This window comes from Nannospalax galili, unplaced genomic scaffold (assembly GCF_000622305.1).
Source record: "Nannospalax galili isolate Female #2095 unplaced genomic scaffold, S.galili_v1.0 scaffold270, whole genome shotgun sequence".
Lineage (NCBI taxonomy): Eukaryota > Metazoa > Chordata > Mammalia > Rodentia > Spalacidae > Nannospalax > Nannospalax galili.
In genome coordinates, this window is record NW_008330152.1 from 2,052,486 (window position 1) to 2,074,338 (window position 21,853).

The following is a 21,853-nucleotide window of genomic DNA, read 5'->3' on the forward strand; positions in this document are numbered from 1 at the left end:
TTCCTGGTTCTTCCAAGGACAGACAGGCAGCTCTTACTCCACTTATGAATGTGTGTTTGTTAGATAGTGACTCATAGCCACTGAACTGGAATGTATTTTTGAGACAGGATTTCAATATGTCACCTTGACTGGCCTGAAACTGTATGTACACCAGGCTGGCCTCAAACTCACAGAGACCCTGCCTCTGCTTCCTGAGTCCTTGGAATAGAGGCATGTTCCACCATGCCTGGCTATTTTTGAATGTTAAAATTCTTTCCTCTTGGTTTTCTTTTCCCTTCATTTCATTGCAGAACCCAGAAAGTCCCTATAACCTTGCATATAAGTATAACTTGGAGTATTCAGTGGTTTTCAACTTGGTATTTTGGATTATGATTGGCTTGGCTCTGGCTGTGCTCATCACCTCTTACAATATTTGGAACATGGATCCTGGATATGATAGCATCATTTATAGGATGACAAACCAGAAGATTCGAATGGATTGAATTTTCCATATGCTAGACTTAAGACAAGGGGTTTGGTAATTGGTTTTATTAAAATAAAAAATCTATTAGTGTGGTTTAAAGTAGACAGTATACCTTAAATTTATTTTTTAAAAAAACCACAAAATCTGTTCTCTATTTTGTGTGTGCCTGTGGGTTTTTTTTTCAGAATGAATTATAGTATTGATGTGAATTGAATTGTGATATAGATTCCATAATATGCTCGAATATTATTGATATGGTCATTTAATAAAGTAATTTCATTCCATGTAATACATTTGGAAATATGCACTGAAAGAAATGTAAACCACCTTAGAATAGTTACTTATGTTGGAAATGTACTGAATTTCTTAGAGAAGCTTTTGGATACTCAACTTCCTTGCACAGACTAGATGAATTCTGTTTGGGCTGTTATAGACTATGAACCATTTGTAAATGTCTTAGTCTGATGTAAATATCTAGGAAAAAAGAGAAAAAATTTAACTTAGAGCAGCCCAAAAATACTGGATGTGCTTGTACAATCGCTTAGTTTTAGAACTGTATGTGATTGGCAGGCTTGCTATTTCTTAACCTCTTCTACAAGTTTGGTGATCTGTATGGTTTAGTAGAGATATTAAAAATGTGACATTGATTTCAGAAGAGACTAGCTTTGTGGAATATAGATGCTTGTAATTAAATACACAAAAATGAATCTGTGGGGGACATGTTGAAGCATGAATATAAAATATTTTTATTTCAGTAACTTTTCCCCCCTGTGAAGTTATTATGGTTTGTGGTACAACTTCATTCTGTAGAATATTAAGTGGAAGTGGATGATTGCTACTTTTCATGTGGAAATGGACCAATGTCTATATAGAATGACAAATAAAGGTAATGATTCCAAATCTGTGTCATTTCAATACTAAATTTATAGTAGAAAAACCTAATTAAATAGACTTTTATTTCATCAGAATTGGCTGCTTTATTAGATAAAGAGTTTCATGCTGTTTTCTACACTTGCTTATCCTCACTGCCTCCTGGGATTTAGTACCAATATATGGAAGATATTTTAATTCCCATTCTTGTTATTGAACTTACACAGGATACATGTTAAATTCACACTCGACTATGTAGGAAAGGCTTCTGTTTTCCTGCAGCGTAAGATGAACAGACAGTTTTTTAGAGAATAAAGAACTTTCTAAGGTAAGGGCTTATGATTACAACTTTACTTCCTAAAGCACATGTATTTGAAAATTTCAACGCATGTTTATGTAGCAAAATTTAGTACTGTTATAGTGCTGCTCCCCCACCGCAGCCCCCTTTAGGGTCAGCTGTAGCTCATTCTGCTTCTTGGAAACAATCATCAGCTTATTCCTAAGCAACATTGAGTTTGGCATGTTTGAGGGGTCTGCTGTGTTTTCTACCACTTACTGCCAGGTGCTTTTGACAATTATATGTTAAATTTCCATACAGTAAAGGAAATTTTTGTTTTCTTTTTGCCTCTCATTGAAGGATAAGAGTGAAGCTTGTATCTTCACAGGAGACAAAGTCTCCATTGTTCTAAACCACACAAGTGTTCTCCATATCCACCCTGTACCAAGTTTATGAGTTTTCTTCTTTTTCTTTTAAAGATTTATTATTTTGAATTATGTATCTGTGTTTGGGCATATACACATGGTGCAGGTGCCCTCAGAGTCCAGGAGAGGGTGTTGGATACCCTGGAGCAGGAGTTACAAGCAGTACTGTGAGCCACCTGATGTGGGGGCTAGGAACTGAACTTGGGTCTTCTACAAGAGCAGTATGCACTCTTAACCACCAAGCCATCTCTCCAGCCCCCGAATCCATTTCTCCCTCACAACTATCTTACATAAACTTAGTCATAGAAGTTGGATTGTGATAATTAAATATGAAGTAAACCAATGCTTTTGGAATTTAAAACTGATGAGACTCTAAGTTCTAAGGGAAGAAAAAGAATAATTACATGACAACACTAATCCTTATAGGGTAAATGGCATCAGCATCCTATCTATGTTAGGCAGAAAGCAATTAATTAAAATAAATGTTCTGCCAAGATTATTATACCTGTTGCTGATGATTTGCTCTTAAATTAAGCCTAATTTGTTCGGGAACATAAATCACAGTGTGGAGATTTGTATGAGAGGCAAGGCAAGAAAGGCAGACTCACAGGGGACTGGTCTGCTGATGCTCAATGGGAGACAGGCTTACCATGTTGATGGAATAGCCCAGGTTTCTAAAAGATTGGAGATTCTGCATGGGGTAAATATTGTTGGTCTGACCCAAAGGAATAACAGAATTGATTTTTATTTTCTTTGGCCATGTTTTTTTTTTCAAGAATGATCATTTGAATCCATTTTCATTGATACAAAGTCATAGGAAAGCCATAAGCTATTTTTTTAAAGACATGGTTTCATATAGTACAAGCTAACCTCAAACCCCTGATCCTCCTGCCTTAGCCTCCTGAGTACTGAGTTTGTAGGTGAGTACCACCACCATAGCCAGCTCATAAGCCTTTTTGAGACAGGGTCTCATGTAGCCCAGCCTGTTCTCAAACTTACTGTATATAGCAGAAGCTGACCTTGAACTCCAGATCTTCCTGCCCCTACCTTCCAAGTGCTGCACTCTCACAAACGTGTGTGCCACCCAGCTGCATAAACTTACTCTCTGGCAAACAACTAATCAATTCTTTGTTGCAGTTCTGGGACTTTTATTCAGGGCCTGACACATGTGTGATAAATACCAGTGGAACATATTATATTCCTGGCTCCACTTTCTAGTGAGTGATTAAACCAACAATTTCATGGGCCATGCATGTGTGGTAGCTCACACCAGTTAACCCCAGCACTTGAGAAGCTAAGGCAGGAGGGTTGCTACAAGTTTGAGTCTAGCCTGGGTTACACAGCAAGTGTCTCTGCCAAAAACCCAGAAACAGATGGGCATGGTGGCACACACCTTTAATCCCAGCAGAGGCAGGGGGATCTTTGCAAGATTTAGGCCAGTGTGGTCTACATAGTGAGTTCCAGACCAGCTGGGGCTACAGGGAAACCTTGTCTCAAAAATAAAAACAGAAGGAACCCAGAAACAGAACCCCCCAGCAATTTCCAATGTCAAGTGCTTAATGCCTACTAAGTCACTCCCTCACAGCAGGCCTTCTAATGTATTTTAATAAAAGTTCCTTCCAGCCTTTTTGTGACACAATGACTTGAATTATGTGTCAGTTTCTTGGGAAAGTGGCCATCGGGGAAGCATCATTGTGATGAAATGCATCTACATTCATACAGATGAATCTAGTTGCTGCCTCACTTCCTAGCAAAACTCTTAATCTCTGAATCTCTGAGTTTTTAATTTATGTAATGGGGATGGTAATACCTCAGGTTTGTGGAAACTGGCACTCAGTGGGAAGCATGGTGTAAGATCTGTAGGTGCTTAATATAAACTACCAGAACAGTAGTGAGTTGGAAGAACTCTGGTTCCCACAATGCGCCACTGGTGGCTATTAACTGATTTCCTCCCCTACCCCCTGAAATGGCAAAACTAACTTAATTTTATTCTAGCTAACTTATGCCCACCCTGTGTTTCTGCCCAGCCCTCCTCCCCTGGTTGCTAACTGCGGCCAGCCAGGCAGAAAAGCCATGGAGGCTGCACCTGTAGATTCAGGGGATACATTGTTTCTATAATACTGGGAAACTTACAACTAGCTAGGTAGCACATCCTCTCTCTCCCGGCATCTCCATGGGGCTCACTGTTTCTGCAATTCTAAGAAACTTATTTTTCCTAACCAAAACTTTTTGTTAACTGAAAACCTCTTTGTTAACTGAACTGCCCCTGATCTAGGGTAACTATGGTGATCTGATGTAACTATAGTTATTGGCATGTTGTAATTTTGGTTTTAAGCTTTATAAACTTTGTTCTGCTTCTCCTCAGGGTCAAGAGTTCTTTTGGGCGTTAGCCTCCTCTCAACCACTGGCTATTAAAAGACTTTTAATTTGACTATCACTATGTGGTGTTCCTCTGTGCTTTGCATTCAGTATTAAACTGTTTTTTGTTTTTGTTGTTGTTTTGAGATGGGGTCTCACTATGTAGCCCTGGCTGACCTGGAACTCACTGTGTAGGGCAGGCTGGCCTCAAACTCACAGAGATCCGCCTGCCTCTGCCTCCTGAGTGCTGGAATCAAAGGCGTGCACCAGCACACCCAAATTAATAGCTGATTTCTTGCTTGTAAGCAAAGGAGCAAACCACTTCAGCTTTGCCAATTGTCTTATCTTTACTGGACCAGGATCCAGTCCAGGAGTACATGACCTAGTTAGCTGTCATGTCTACTCACTCTGCTTTAATCTAGGACAGGTGACTTTTTTTAAGGAATAGGACCCAGTTATTTTATAGATAGACTACCTCTCAATTGGGGTTTGATGTTTGCACATAATTAAATTGGAGTTATGGGCTGACATGATGGCGGCAAACACCTTTACCTGCTGAACCAAATCTGATCACCTGAGTTTAATCACTGGGATCCATTTGGTGGAAGGAGAGAACTGACTCCCACAGATTATCCTCTGACTTCTACACATGCGCCATGGTGTACACATCCACTTGTGTAAACACACACACACACACACACACACACACACACACACAAATTCTAAAGAATGTAAAAAAATAATAATAGGGGTTGGAGAGATGGCTCAGCGGTTAAGAACACTGAATATTCTTGCAGAAGACCCAGGTTCGAATCCCAGCACCCACATAGCAGCTAATGACTGTCTGTAACTCCAGTTCCAGGGAATCCGACAGCCTCTTCTGTCCTCTACGGGCATTGCATGACACGGGTGCACTTACATATAGTTAATAAAATATTTTTTTAAAAAATAATAAAAGACGCCTGTTACAAGAATTTTTCTCCTTAGTGGGGACATGAACATCTTCCCCAGCCCCTGCCTGCTAAAGTCCCAATGACAAAATATGTTTGATTCCATCACAGTCACCCTGGAAAACCAATGAGTTTATTGAACTTACTTAAAGAGCATGGGTGAGGGATTACTGATAGGAGCATGGGTGACCCCAAAGCAGCTGCACTGGAAAGTCTTCACCCACCCATTCATTGCCTTGGAGATGGAACCCCTTCTGGGAGCATTCTCCAACCTACATACTCCAGCACTTCCCTGGGACCCCAAGACCACAGGCGATTAGAATTGGAAGGAGTGACTGGATACTCAGGTGAGGGTCCAGTGACTCTCCCCATCCCTCATTTCTGTGAAGGAATGCCAGCTGTCAACACAGCCAGGGTGATCTTTCACAAACAGGCACAGCTGATGTTGTGAGGATGGAAGCTGTTTGGCTCAGAGGATACTGCTGCACACCTTTTTAAAATCATGCTTCCAGAGGGCTGGAGAGATGGCTCAGTGGTTAAGAGCACTGACTGCTCTTGCAGAGGACCCGGGTTCGATTCCCAGCACCCATATGGTGGCTACGAACTGTCCTTAACTCCAGTTCCAGGGGAATCCAAAGCCCTCTTCTGACCTCCGTGACATTGCATGACATGAGTGCACTCACATACATGCAGGCAATATACTCATACACGTAAAATAAAAATAATATTAAAAAAAAGTAGTGGCTGCTCTTGCAGAGGAGCCGGGTTTAATTCTCAGCGCATGGCAGCTAACAACCACCCATAACTCCAGGGGATCCAATGCCCTCTTCTGACCACTCAGTACTACATGACACAGGTGCACTTACACACAGGTGGCAATGCACTCATCATCCATTGATGATTTTTGCCTGACAATTATTTCTGTAGTGTTTGCCAAATGAGGATTTTCTATTTCTATATATTAGTTGGAATTTTATTTAAAAAAAAAAAGAAGAAGAAGAAGCCTTCCCAGCCAGTGTGGTGTACATGCCTTTAATCCCAGCACTTGGGAGGCAGAGGCAGGTGGATCTTTGTGAATTTGAGGCCAGCCTGGTCTACATAGTGAGTTCCTGGAAAGCTGAGGCTACAAGGAGACCCTGTCTCAAAAAGACAAAAAAAAAAAAGCCTTCCCTTGTCCCCCATTAATTTCATTATTCATATCACTATGAGCTTGCAGAAGTCTTAGTCTCTTCATTGGAATCTATTACTTCCATTGATTTTGTGATTCAGTTGTCCAAGATTTGGTTGCTGGGGGCCCCTTTAATTGGCCTTTGTGTCCTTTTAACATAGCCCATCATTTTTGAGCATTTGTTTATCTTTTGGCACTACATATTTTACTACGAAATTTTCAAGTTAACCACAAATATACCTTTATGTGATAGGGAGAAAGACCGGTGGGGGGAGGAGTCAATAAGGAAAGAAAAACTGGTGTCAGTTGGAACGAACCTTACAGGAAAAAACGAGGAGGGAACTTGGCTTTCATGTTCTTGTTGATTTAAGAGAGAAGGTCACATTTAGATTTAGGGTTTTGTTGTTGTTTTGTCTACAACTCCTTCAGTGTTTCTTTTCACTCAGCTAACCCTTCAACTGGTTCTCTGATCAGTGATGCCCTCTATTCCTGAAGATAGGAAGGGACTTTGAGACCTAGTAGCCTACTCAGAATGGACTGGTGCAGTCTCATAAGTACAAAAACTGGAGTTAGTGTTGAGAAGCTATTTGTCTGAGATAGGGTCTCACTATATAACCCATGCTGGTCTGAAACTTGCTCTGTAGCCCAGGCTGTCTTCAAACTGTCTAGCATCTTATGTCTGCCTCCCAACTGCTAGGATTGCAGGCATGTGCCACCGCTTCTGGTAAGAAATTTATAACAATTGGCCATACTGTGATATCCAAAGCAAACAACAGACTCGTTGAACAAGGTACCGACCAGTTTGGTTCTTGTAAAGCTTGCACAGTGAGTCACACACAGAACAACCTATAACCTAGTCATGCACGATGAAACCATGTCATAATGGGAAATAAGTTAAAGATTAGTTCACCAGCTAGTATCCAAAAGGTCTATAAAATCCAGAATTTATATTTAACCCTTAACTTTTTTTTTTTTTACATAAGGTCTCACTATCCTGGAACTTACTCTGTAACCTACAATACTTCTGCCCTCACCTCCTGAATGCTGGGCTTATAGGTGTGTGCCACCACACCCAGATTAACTACAACTTCGTGTGTGTGTTCGTGTGTGTGTCTGTCTGTCTGTCTGTCTGTCTGTCTATGTGTTTTATTAGGGATAAAACTCATGGCCTCACAGATGCTAGTCAGGTACTCCACCTAGCACATAGGGATGAGTTATATCCTTAGCTGTTTTTAATTTTTAAAAATGTTTATATGTATGAGTGTTTTGCCTGCATGAATGTATGTGTACCACATTTGTGCCTGGTGCCCTCAGAGTCCAGAAGAGGGCATAGGATCCCCTGGAATGGGAGTTACAGATGGTTGTTAGCCCCCAGACATGAATGCTGGGAACCAAACCTGGGTCCTCCACAGTGCTCTTAACCAATAAGCCATCTTTCTGGCATCCCCAGCTGTTTAACTTGAACTTCTCCCTCATAAATTGCTGGAGCTGGGTGTAGATTTGAAGACATTTGGGGAAGAAATCATTTTATTTTGGATGAATATTTAAAATGAATATATTGAGCATGGTAAATTAAACTATCTCCTTCCATTTGTTATTAACATACCTCTGAAAGACTAGTTACTATAGGTTTTATATAGTGAAACCCTCAAAAGAAATAAATGTCCTTAAGATAGCTGGGCCTGGGGGCGTGGTGGTACATGCCTTTAGTCCCAGCACTCAGGAGGCAGAGGCAGGCAGATCTCTGTGCATTCAAGGCCAGCTGGGGCTACAGAGAGACCATGTCTCAAAAAGACCAAAATAATAATAATAATAATAATAATAATAATAACAATAATAATATAATAACAACAACAATAATAATAAGATAGTCGGGCATGGTGATACATACTTGTAAGCCCAGCACTTGGGAGGCTGAGTAGAAGAACTGCTGTGAGTTTGAGGCCAGCCTGAGATATAGAGTGAGTTCCAGGTCAGCCAGGGCTATGCAGCAAGACGGTCTGAAAAAGCCAAAAAAAAAAAAAGTTGTTAAGATGAAATACAGAATGTTTAAGTTATGTATCATCCTCTGTAATATAATAGTGTATCTCATTGGCCTAGAACTCACCCATTAGGCTAGGCTGACTGGCCATCAAGCCCCAGGGACCTGCCTCTGTCTGCCTCCCCACTGCTGGGATGGATTAGAACCCACACCATACTGTCACCTGACTCTTTTCTCTGAGTTCTGAGGCATGAGCTGAGGCCCTCATGCTTGCATAGTAAGCACTATACTACCTCTAGCTCCACTGATTATTTTTTATCATCCTTACTCCCTTCCAAAGCTACAGGGTTGTTGTTTTTTAATATTTCTTCTGATTATTTAAAATGCAACTTCATCTAAGTATAATAAAGTAATTTGGCTTATGTTTATGTCATGTTAAAATATTTTATTATTTTTATTTTATGTGTATGAGTGTATTGCCTGCATGAAATGTAAGTGTACCCGTGTTGTTCGGTCCTCTGCAAGAGGAGCCAATGCTCTTAACCACTGAGCCATCTCTCTAACCCTGCTTTAAGTCATTTTTAAGATTTAATTTTCAGGGGCAAGAAAGATGGCTCAGTGGTTAAGAGCACTTGCTGCTTTGGCAAAGGACCTGGATTCAGTTCCTAGCATCCACATGGCAGCTCGTGACTGTCTTTAATTCCAGTTCCAGGGGCTACAATGTCTTCTTCTGGCTTCCATGGGCACCAGGCATGTATGTGGTATACATGCACACAGGCAAACACTCAAAAAGAAAAGTAAATAAACCTTTTTTAAGAAAAATTCATTTTCAGAGTAAATAATTTTATTGTATTTTACAAAATACTGGTCCACCGTGGGTTTGAAATTAAAATGAAAAACTGGTCCTTTTTCACAGCTAATTTGAGAACTGTTCCAGCCGTCCCCTGGCTATCCTAGCCCACCTCACCTGGTCTGGCATCAACTCTATTTCCTCCTGAGTAGAAGAAGAAAGTGCAACTTACTGAACTAGAAACTATTCACAAGAGATGAGGAAAAATTAAATGAAGGTATTGCATAACTACTTTAAGAAGAAAACAGGTGGGGGCCAGCAATACGGCTCAGTGAGTAGTTAAAGCATGCAAACCTGGTGACCTGAGTTCAATCCCTGGAACTACATAATGGTGGAAGGAAAAAATCAACTCCACAACTTGTCCTCTGAACTCCACATACACACGTACACTGTAGCACTTGTGTGCTCTATACACACACACACACACACACACACACACACATGCATGTTGATAATAAACAAGTAATTTAAAAAGAAAAGAATAGATCAGGTGTGATGGTGCACATTTGTAATTCTAGCATTTAAGAGACAGAGACAGAAAAAATGCTTCCATGAAGCAGAAAACTAACAAAAACTCAAACTAAATTACTCTCAAATTATTTATTATTTTTATTTTATGTGTATGCATGTATTGCCTGTATGTAGGTAAGTGCACCCGTGTCGTGCAATGCCCATGGAGGTCAGAAGAGGCTGTCAGATCCCCTGGGACTGGAGTTACGGACACTTGTTAGCTGCCATGTGGGTGCTGGGATTCGAACCCAGGTCTTCTGCAAGAACAACCAGTGTTCTTAACCACTGAGCCATCTCTCCAGCCCACTCTCAATTTTTAAAAAAATATTAAAATATCTTAAAATCAGAAAGTAAAAGCTAAAAATGGAAATGGTAGAGCATTTCCCTAGCATCTTCAAGGCCCTGGGTTTGGTCTATACCAGTGCAAAAAAAAATTAAAAATTGCACATCCTTTTGGATAGAAAAAAAAAATCTCTGTAACAAGATTCTACATACCCACATACAATTTGTTTGATGAATTGTTCACATAGATTTGTAAGGATAGACTAGCATGCTAGAAACTCAGATAGCATTTCCACATCACAAGCGTGAAGCAAAGGTCCCTAAAATGGGGCTGGAGAGATCGCTCAGTGGGTAAGAGCACTGACTGTTCTTGCAGAGGACCCGGGTTTGGTTCGCAGCACCCACATGGCAGCTAATAGCTGTCCATAACTCCAGTTCCAGGGGATCTGATGTCCTCTTCTGACTGCCGCAGGCATTGCATGACATGGGTGCATTTACATACATGCAGGCATAACACTCATACACATAAACATAATAAGTAAAAAATTTTTTAATTCCTTAAAACAGCTGTCATTGGATTAAGTGTTCATCCTACTCTGCAATGACCTCATGTTAGTGAATTACATCTTAACATGTTTCTTTCTTTCTTTCTTTCTTTTCTTTTTTTTGAGACATGGTCTCCCTGTAGCCCCAGCTGGCCTGGAACTCAATATATATAGACCAGGCTGGCCTTGATCGCACAGATGTCTGCCTCCTGAGTGGTGCTGGGATTAAAGGCATGTGCCACCACACCCAACTGCTTTTCTTTTTTCTCTTTCTTTTTTTGATTTCAACATATGTTTTTGAGGGACAGGAAACCCACAAATACATGAAAATATGTTCATTTTCTCTACACTGTTAACAAATTTAATGCAATATCAGTGAAAATATGTTTATGGAACCAGACAAATTGATTCCAAAGCAAAACACTGAAAAACAAAACACTGAAAAGTCACAAAGGTGAACTAATTGAACCAGATATTAAAACACTAGGGAGTTTCTGTTGGGCTGGAGAGATGGCTCAGCTGTTAAGGATGCAGGAATCCAACGCCCTCCATGAGCACAGCACAACAGAGGTACACATTCAGGCAATACACTCATACATTTTTTAAAAAGCGCTTGCTGCTCTTGCAGAGGGCTGAGTTTGGGTCCCTGCACCAACATGGGTGGCTCACAACCACCTGTAACTCCAGCTCCATGAGAGATTCAATGCCTTCCCCTAGCCTCTGCAGGCACCCACATACACATGCACATTTTGCACACAGATACATATAAAACCTTTTTAATTTTAAAAAAAAAGAAAGGCTTCTGTGAGCAGAACAGTGTGGTACTGATGCATCAATAGACAAGTCAATAGGACAGAATAGAAAATCCAGAGACAGACTGGTCCATATAGAAATGTAATATGTGATAAATGTGACATTACAAAGCATTGGGCAAGGGGCTGGAGAGATGGCTCAGCAGTTGAGAGCACTGGCTCTTGCAGAGGACCTGGGTTCAATTCCCAGCACCCACATGGTGGCTAGCAACCGCCCATAATTCCAGTTCCAGGGGCTCTCATACTTTCTTCTGACCTCTGTGGGCATTGCACTACACAGGCGCACCTACCTACATGTAGGCATTACTCTCATATACATAAAATAAAAAATAATAATTTTTTTTAAAAAAAGCATTGGGCAAAAGGACTTTTCAATGCCAACAGGACAACAGGATACTCTCTTAGGAAAAGAGAAAACGAGCTACACCTCCAAACATACACAAGAGCAAATTCTAAATGGATTCAAATCTAAGCTTTTTAATTTATTTTTTATTTTGACATAGGATCTTAGTATATCGCTCTGGCTGGCCTGGAACTTTCTATATAGGCCAAGTTGGTCTTGAGCTCACAGAGATCCATCTACCTCTGCCTTCAAAGAGCTGGGATCAAGGATGTGCACCATCATGCCCACCAAGATCTAAGCTTTTAAAAAAGAAATTACAAGTACCAGAAAAAAAGCAAGTTAGTTTCTTTGTTTCTTAGTGTAAAAATAGCTTTTCTAGCTCTTGAGTCCTATTCTGACCAAATCGTGATGAGTATTTCGGTGGGGGGGGGGGGGGGGGTAAGGGTGGGAAATAATGGGATCGAACCAACTTTTTCTGTAATTTTCCTGTTGCTATTTAGTTTGAGAATTACATAAGTTTAGTTATTATAGTACTTTGTATTTCTTTTTTTTAAAACTTCTTAGACTGTGATTTTTATCTCTAGACATTCAGTTAGGGCACAGGCGAAGGCATATTGGGGCTGTGGAAGAGTAATAGAAAAATAGTGGAAAAACTCTTGGTGCCTAGTTATGGGAGAGGTCCGACATCATGTCCTGGATACCCAGGACCATGTGTGGAGTGAGGCCAGACAATCAGTCCTCCCAAAAATAGAATCTGCAGATGGAAGAGTCCTCCCCTAATCCCACTAAGAGGCAAAACCTCTCTCATGCACAACCTGGGACCTCAGGGGAGGGGGCTGTGGGGAATGCAGTCACTCAGAGAAGCCTGAAGCTGCTGCCCAGCATTAGGAAGTCCTCCATGCTCTACTCTGCTCTACCATCAGCCTACTGTTACAGAGCTTTTTTTGTATTTTGTATTGTATGTTTTCTTCAACATGTAACCAGACAGTATCTTGTCAATATAATCAACCTCAAAAGGGGGGCGGCGCTTTTCTAACTTGTCTCAAAATCCAGGGGCAATAAGAAAAAAAAAACCCACTGGTAAATTTGATCACCTGAAATCTGAAACTTTGTAATGCTTTGGTCAAGGCACTTTATTTATAACTTATTTATCAAGGTATACAGTATCACTACAGATTGTTCATAACATTTTTAATACCCTAGTAAGTTCCCTCATGCACGTTTTCTGTTATTCCATTTCACATTCTGACCCCATACCCCAGGCAACCACTCTTGTTTTAATAAATTTTCCATTTAGGTCATTTTATATAAATTAAAAACATTATGTAATCTCTTGCCTCTTTTAATTAACAATATTTTGAAGCTAACTTAGGTCATTACATATATTCATAGTTCATTGTTTTATTTTATTGTTGTATAGGATTCCCTTTATGGATATATCACATCTTATCTATCCATTCATAATTTTGGGCTGTTACAACATTGCTCATGATATTCAAAACACCCTCAAAGAGACAAGAGACGGCTGGGCCACTTGTTGGGGCAAAGGCAAAAGGATCAAATTTTCAAGGTTATCTTAAGCTACATAGATTGTTTGAGGCCAGCATGGGCAACATGAGACCTTGTCTCAAAAAGAAAAGAAAGAGGTCAAGGAGTGGCCCAGTAGGTAAAAGTATTTACTGCACAAGCCTGAGGGCCTGAGCATAATCCCTGAAACCCACCTAAAAAAGACAAACATTCAATACTGCAAATCTGTAATCCCAGCAAGATGGGAGATGGTGATCAGAGAATCAGTCAAAAGCTCACAAGCCAGTGTGCAGTACAGTGACAATAACAAGCAAAGTGACCCTGCCTCAAAAAAAAAAAAAAAAGGCGGAAGGAGAGGACTCCCGAAAAGTTGTCCTCTGACCTCCACACACTGCTCTGTCATGTGTGCTCGCTCGCTCATAAACACATGAAAAAAAGTTTTGTGAAAAAAGAAAAAAAATAAAACCAGTGTTTGAGGCCATCCTGGTTAGCTACATGTGACTCTGTCTCAAAAAGGAAAAAGTTGTTTATTAGAAAGGAGCAAAAAGGGGCTAGAGAGATGGCTCAGTGGTTAAGAACACTGGTTGTTCTTGCAGAAGTCCTGGGTTCGAATCCCAGCACCCACATGGAAGCTAACAACTGTTCGTAACTGCAGTCCCAGGGGATCCGACAGCCTCTTCTGACCTTTGAGGGCATTGCGCGACACGGGTGCACTTACCTACATGCAGGCAATATACACATACACATAAAATAAAAAAAGTAAAAACAAAATTTAAAAAAATGAGGGAAAAACAGGAAGTTAAAAGCAGAAAACAGTGAACCTAGTTCCTATAAAGTTTGGGAGTAAACAGAATGGGAAAGAAAGGGGGGAAGAAATGGTACTTTAATAGCAGATGGCTTCAAGGGACACACACTGTCCTCAGCTGGGCCAATTTGAGCATAAAAATCAGAAGGCCCGTGTAAGAATATAACCCAATGAATACCTAGGTTCTATGAGGACAGACTAATGAAAAATAGGCAACTGAACTGGGAGATAAGACAGTCTTCCTTACAGCCAAATGCTGGCTGGTTTGTATAAGGAGGCATTAGTGAAGCTAGAACACAATCACTTTCAATCCATCGCAGCATTGATATGGACAAGAGTCAGGGATGGATGCTAACCCTGTGATAAGGAGCAGAAATTTTCCCATTTTAAATTGCCTAGCTGCTGGTGTTTACTAGTACGGAAAGACAGACATTTAAGTTGTAACTATGCAGAGGATAGACTGGACAGGGCCTGACTGGGTGATCAAAAGGCACATCCTGGGGCCAGCAAGATGGCTCAGCAGGTAAAGTGTGTACAAGTTGTCCTCTGACCTCAACAAGCACACTGTGGCATACACACACCCAGTAAATAAATACATGTAATTTTTAAAAGGCACATCCTGGAAGAGGGACAGATAGGTGTGTCCTTGTGTCTGTGGTGTTCTGAGGACAAAGGTCACTTGTACATTATTTTGCCTGAGACTAAACAATCTGAATGTAATGCCAAGGAAACATCAGGCAAACTCCAACTGTGGAACATTCTGTGAAGAAAATGTACTCGTCAAAAACACCCACGGCATGTAAACAAAGAAAAGCTGACAACTGTCCCAGATTAAGGAGGCTACCAAAAGCCCTGCCTGGTACTGAGCTTCTACTGAATAATGCCACAAAGGACTGACAGCACTGGAGTATGGACTGTGGACTAAAGGACTGTAGCAATGTTAGACTCCCTGAAGTGGATACTGACTGGTTATAGCACGAGGTCTCTTTTTGTACTCAAGTATTAGAATAAAGCAGAATGATGTTTGCAGCTTCCTCTCAAAGACTCAGATAAATACTAATGTGAGTGGGCCTGGAGAGAAGGTTCAGTGGTAAAGAGCCCTGACTGCTCCTACAGAGGACACAGATTCAGTTCCCAGCACCCATATGGCAGCTAACAACCAGCTGTAAGTCCAGTTCCATGGGATCCAATGCCCTCTTCTCGCCTCCATGGGCACTGTATGGCACAGGTGCACTTATATACATGCAGGTAAAACATTCATGCACATAAAATAAAAATACAAAAAAATAAAAACAAGAGCATAATAAGTAATGGGGGTGTGGAACACATACAAACATGCATGTATAGCTATATATGTGCACATATCCATCATGAAAAGAATAACATAAACTGTTAAAACATGTTCATCATGGTTTGTTCTGGGTCAGCTTAGTTAAGATAGAACTACGTTTCCCAGAATCCTCTTCCCATATGGTTGTGAGTAAGAATCAGTGTGAGAGATTTAGACTACTGGCAAAAGGTAGCATGACCAAACTTGGGGTCACTTTCTATGCCCCAACAATAAACCTAGTTCAACCACCCATTTTTAATAAGCCAAGTAGAACAATCAAATTAATAGTAAAAAGAAGAAAACAGAGATTTATTCAATTGAGAAGAGAGACAGGGATCTAGTGACAAAATTCATTTTGGGAGTCCTAAAAGGAGACTAACATTTAATTAGAGGGCCAGGGATTTGCACAGCTAAGCAACCCCTGTCAGGGTGTGGTACTGCCCACCACTGATTCATCAGTCTCGGTAAAGTTGTGGATCTCTTTCTGTGGAGAAGTTTCCATTCTGACTGGCCCAGGCTTTTCTTCTCCCGGCATAAGATTCCTGGAGGAAATTCCAATTTCTTGGGGTCCATTGTTTTAGTAATCTGACAGCTAAAGTGCCACTTTAGGATCTATTGGTTTCTGCCAGGTTTGTTGCCCTGGCTTTGGTTAAGGACAGGGGAAGGTACATACAGAGGCGAGGGCAGGTTCCAGCTAGTCCTCAGTCTCTTCTCCACATCCAGCCCCTCTTCCAACTGTGACTCTGGCCAGCCGTGCCCTCTCCGCCCAGGGCCTCCCTGTACAAATTTAGGCCCCAATCTGGTTCTCACACTGACTGTTCAGTGACTCCTCTGATCCTCCAAGTTGCCTTTTCAGACACCATCACTTCTCCCAGCTCCTTCTTCAACTCTGTCCCATGTGTTCTTTCAATAGGCTAGTCATTTGTCACTCCTGATGTAAGCTGACAGTGGTGTTTGAGCAAAGGGTGTGTGAAAGTTCTCTGCACTCTTTCTTTTCTTTTGAGATAGGGCCACCCTTAAATGTGCTACATGGACACGGGGATTACTTTCAATTAAAGGCACCTGACAAATAGCAGATTTATTTCTTCTGGAAACAGACGAAACCACCCATGTGAAAGACACTGTTCACCTGCCAAGGGAATCGTTTTTCTCTTTAAAAAACTATACTTTATGTGTATGAGTATTTTGTCTGCATGTATGTAAGTGTACTACATGTGTGCAATGCCCACTGAGGCCAGAAGAAGGCATTGGATCCCCTGGAACTAGAGTTATGGACAGTTGTTAGACACCATATAGATGCTGAGACTCAAACCCAGGTCTTCTGTAAGAGTAGCCAGTGCTACTCAATGGAGAGGATTCTGCACATTCAGACTTCATTAAAATAACTCTCCCTCTTCCTTTAGCCTCCCACTGATTTACTTTTCTACAAAAGCATGTTGGTTTTGTCACCTCCTCGGGGCTTCATTTCCTTATGAGGGCTCCCACATCATATAAATCTCATATTAAATTTGTATGCTTTTCTTCTGTTAATCTCTCAGGTCAACTTAAGTTTCAGGGACCCTATTTGGCGAGCAGTAAAGTTCTGTCCACACTACAATAAGATCCTCCAAAGGGGGCCCTAGCCAAAGAGAGAATGAAAGAAAACCGCAACTTCGCCTGGGCTCACCCCTTGACCTGAGGGGTCAGGTGGTTGTGCATAAGGCAGAGATGAGATGAATGAAAAACTGGGAAGGAAGCTGTGGTTCCACGGGGCCAAACACAACCCATTCCCTTCTGCCACTTCATAGGACCCAGGGACTCCAGCCAGGAGCACGCACGGCAGCACTGCACAGCTGGGAAAACTGGGGCACAATGCACTGAAGTAACCTCTTCATCTTTGCAGCTCTTGGAAGAAGCTAGAGAAACACCCAGCCTTTGACCACTGTACTCACATGAAAGAACAGTGAGGAATGCAAAGGATTAGAATCAGGGCCACAGATGGCTCTAAAATTGCTTTCAGCGGTGACTGAAAATAGCAGAGCCAATATATCCGCCTATTGTTTTATTCATCCAGCTTCTCTTTAGGCACAATGCTATTTATTCCCTTTGGTAGAATGATGAGCAAATATTCCAAGGAAATCAGCACAGGAGATGGCAAAAAAGTTTCATAAAATACTCAAATTCTAGCTGGGCGTGGTGGCGCACTTTGATCCCAGCACTTGGGAGGCAGAGGCAGGCGGATCTTTATGAGTTCGAGGCCAGCCTGGTCTACATAGTGAGTTCCAGGACAGCTGGGGCTACAAGGAGACCCTGTCTCAAAAAAGACAAAAAAAATACTCAAATTCTAAATGTTTCATTTTTACAAAGCTATAATTCACGAACAGTTACATTTAAAAAAAATGTTAGCAAGCATTCCAGGGCAAATTTAATGAAATGTATTTCCGATTTTTAATGTTTTAAACCAGAAGACAGAAAATCATTTTAAAAGTAAAGTGTTGCCATCACTATAGTAAAGCTTGATTCTGGCAAGAATTATCAATGGATGTTAACCCTCAAGGCTTAAATGATGAGGAGACAGATGTTTACATGGTCTCGAAGTATCTTTCCACAAATTGCTTATTAATTGCAAAGGGTAAAATCCTGACTTCACCATGCAGAAAGCTGGCAAACACAACCTTAGCATCACTAAGAGCCACACAGATACCACACTCTTCCTAATGTGATGCCCACAGGACACATCTCTTCCATTGTGTGCCTGCCAAAACAAAAACAAAAATGAACACCCTCAAGGTAGCTGTCATAGTCCATTTGGGATACTATAATAAAATGTCTTAGCCGGGTAATTTATAAATAACAGAAATGCATTCCTCAGTTCTGGAAGCTAGGTAGTCCGATATTGAGGCATGGGGAGGTTCAGCGTTTGCTGACGTTTCTCTGCTTCCAAGATGGTACCTTCTTGCTATGTCTTCACATCACAGAGGAGACATAAACGACAGGGGGTAGACTAGCATACTCCCTCTAGCCTCTCTCATAAGGCAATAGTAATCACATTGATGAAGGCAGGGTCCTCCTGACCTAATCACTTCCCAAAGATCCCACTTCTTTTCTTGCCCTTTCCATCTGAAACACAGTCTCATATAGCCTTGGTTGACCTTGAACTTGCCATGTAGCTGTGATAATTAATACTGATTGTTAACCTGACGGGATCTAGAATAATTCAGGAGACAAGCCTCTGTTTAGGCCTTCGAGGGCTTTTCTTGATTAGGTTAACTGAAATGGGAAGAATCACCCTAAATGTGGGCAGCACCATCCAGTGGCCCAGCTATAAGGAGATCTAAGAGAAAATCTTTGGCTTTTTGCTTGCTTACCTTTGCTGGTGAGTGTTGCTGCCTGCCACTGCCATCATCCTTTGCTGGCATCAGAACCCAGCTTCTTGGGCCTCCTGATGTAAACTGAAGACCCGAAGGAACCTTCCAGGTCTTCAGCACCAGACTGAACTGCTGAGGCATCCAGCCTTGTGGACTGAACAGCTCAGTCTCTCCTGTGGGAAGACAGGCACTGTTGGCCTACCCAGTCCATACTGTGTAAGCCGATTTAATAAATCCCATATATACATATATGTAAATATATTTTCATATATTTTTTCATATTCTATTGGTTCTGTTCCTCTAGAGAACCCTGACTAACACTGTAGCTAAGGATGACCTTGAACTGCTGGTCCTCCTGCATCCCCTTGCCAAGTGCTGGGATTACAGGCCATACATGGTAGGCCCCACTTGTTAGTAACTGTCACCTTGGGGATTAGGTTTCAAGGCATGAATTGTGGGAATTACTTTTATAAATGGACATAATCTGGACTAATGACTTTTAACTAACCCCAGAAAATCCATGTATTCATCTGTCTTGTGACCTGGGCACCTGATGTTTCCTTGACAACCTCAATTTGGTACACCTCCGAAAAAGATATGAGCTAACAGATGTGATGTTTGAGAATTAACATGTCAAAGCACTAAAAGGCAGGGTACCCATCTCCACCGCACACAGTGAAGATTGGGAAGGACTCGGGACCTTGGATGAATGAGATATTCTAGAACTAGGGATGAAAAGGCTGGATGGTCTGTTAAGATCAGGGTGAAGTCAAGCTTGTATTTCCCCACTTGAAGCTGGAGAAACCATTGTGAATAAAGTCATGGGTGGGGCCAGACTTATGACACAGTTTCAAGGACAGAGTTCCAGCAAGACAGTTCCAGCAGCACAGTTCCAAAAGACAGACAGTTCCAAGAAATCTCTAGAGGGAGGACTGTCCTCCGAGTTTAGGCCCACTCTTAAAAACTACATTTAAGAGTTAGGCTATTTGTTCAGGTAATTATAACGTTGGCGTAGTAATATCACAATTTTTGAGGAACTTGCACATATTCGGATCACAGAGGTGGTCACAAGGAAGAAAGCTGAGGTGGATTCCATCCAACTGCAGGCTCGAGCATAATGTCAAAGAAAAAAAGTGCTCTAGAGTAGAGATTAAAGAGGTATTATAATTAAATGTCACATGTGATCCTAGTCTGGATCCTAACAAAATTATTTTAAAGGCTACTCCTGGGACAACTGGCAAGATCTGGTTATGACCTGTGTACTAGCATATAATGCTAAATGTCTTGATTTGATGGTAAATTAAGAAAAAGTATGTGGATGTTTATATGCTTGGGAAATACACACTGACATTCTTAAATACTCTTAGAGCCAGGTGAGGAAGCACATGCTTTTAATTCTACCACTTGGAAGGCAGAAGCAGGAAGATCAGCAGTTTAAGACCATCCTCAGTTATAATCAAGTTCTAGGCAAAAAAGAAAAGAAATATCCTTGGGGTGAATCTAGGTAAAGGCTATATGAGAGGGTTTGGGGGAACATTTCTTGCTTTGTTACTACTGTACAGACTATTCCAAATTTCCAATGAGTTTGAAATTATTTCAGAATAAAGAGTTAAAAGGAAGAACTAAATGCACTGACATGTCGTGTAGGCTTGGGGTCATTCATGTCAAGCAGGATTCCATAGGACCTGTGACCAAGAACTTCAGAAGAAAGTGTGCGATGGTACATTCTCAAGACTAGGGCAAGCTATGAGTCTATCGTCTCCTATCCTGTGAGCTCGCTGGTCATATTTATGTTAGTGTTGTTTGGCTGAGTCATGCAATAGGCCTTGACAGCTTCAGAGTTGAAGGACCACAAAAATAACTTTTGACATATAATCATTGGAATAATATCTAATGACATCCATAGGCTCTACTCACACTTAAGGGAGAGTATACAATGGTGTGGGTCAGTGGGATCACTTTAGAATTCTGTTTACCATATAGCTTTTGCTTGATTTTTTTTTGTTACATTTGCTCTTGAGGCTTAGTCATCATGCTATAAGGAGGAGGCCTACGAGATGGTCCATGTGAAGAGAAGCTGAGCCAGCAACCCTACCCCTCAATAGCTACAAGTGAGTTCCTAGCCAATCTGTCCTGGTTTGTTTCTCAATTGCTGTGACAAAATACTCTGACCAGTACCAACTTGGGGAGGAAAGGGTTTATTTAGCTTACATCTCCCAGGTCACAGTTCATCAGGGAGCCCAAGATAGGAACTCAGGGAAAGAACCTGGAGTACAGGCCGTGGAGGAACGCTGCTTACTGGCTTGCTCTCTGGCCCCTGCTCAGCCTGCTTTCTTATGCAACACAGGCCCACCTGCCCAGGGGTGGTACCACCCACAGTGGGCTGGGCCCTCCCACATCACTCAATAATCAAGAAGATGCCCCACAGACATGGCCACAGGCCAGTCCTATGGAGGCAATTCCCCAGTTGAGGCTCCCTCAACCCAGGTGTGTCAAATTGACACTAAAGCTATCCAGCACAGCCATCAGCCTACCAGAAGGCCCATGTGAAGAGAAGCTGAGCCAGCCACTCTACCCCACAATAGCTTCAAGTGAGTTGCTAGCCAACAGCTAGCATCAATTTGCCAGCCATGAATGAGCCTTTTTAAAAGTAGTTCCTCCAAGCCAACAATGGTCGAGCAGGACCTTTGACTTATCCTCACATGGATGGAGCTGGTAAAAGAAAGGAGCCAGGGGCTCCTCCCAACCCCATGGGACCCCTGAGGAACAAATCCTCTAACGACCTCAAGAGTAAAAACAAATCAGTTTATCTGGTCCAATTGTATGTCCCTAAACACCCAAAAGGGAAGTATAACCAAAGATTAAAGGGGCCAACATAATATCATAAGAGCATACATACACATAACTAAAAGTTACTCGACAAACAACAAAGCCAGACAGGCAATACCTTCAGTCGAGTTGTTGGCTAAGATAGATAAAGGCTCTTCCAGACAGTAACCCAACATACTAC

At 41.5% G+C, this 21,853-nt stretch overlaps 1 protein-coding gene across 2 annotated transcripts in view; it reads left to right on the forward strand.

Annotated features, from left to right (window-relative positions):
• Positions 1–9,706, forward strand: part of Atp6ap2 (ATPase H+ transporting accessory protein 2) — a 37,040-nt gene extending 27,334 nt beyond the window's left edge. Inside the window, exon 9 of one of the 2 annotated variants that reach the window (XM_017800610.2) lies at positions 9,409–9,706. In XM_017800610.2, the coding sequence (XP_017656099.1) occupies positions 9,409–9,417 (9 nt within the window). In that variant the 3' untranslated portion in view covers positions 9,418–9,706. Of the gene's footprint in view, positions 1–290; positions 1,364–9,408 lie in introns of those variants that run through there. The other variant, XM_008842913.3, reaches the window with a different exon arrangement.
• Positions 9,707–21,853: the final 12,147 nt, after the last annotated feature.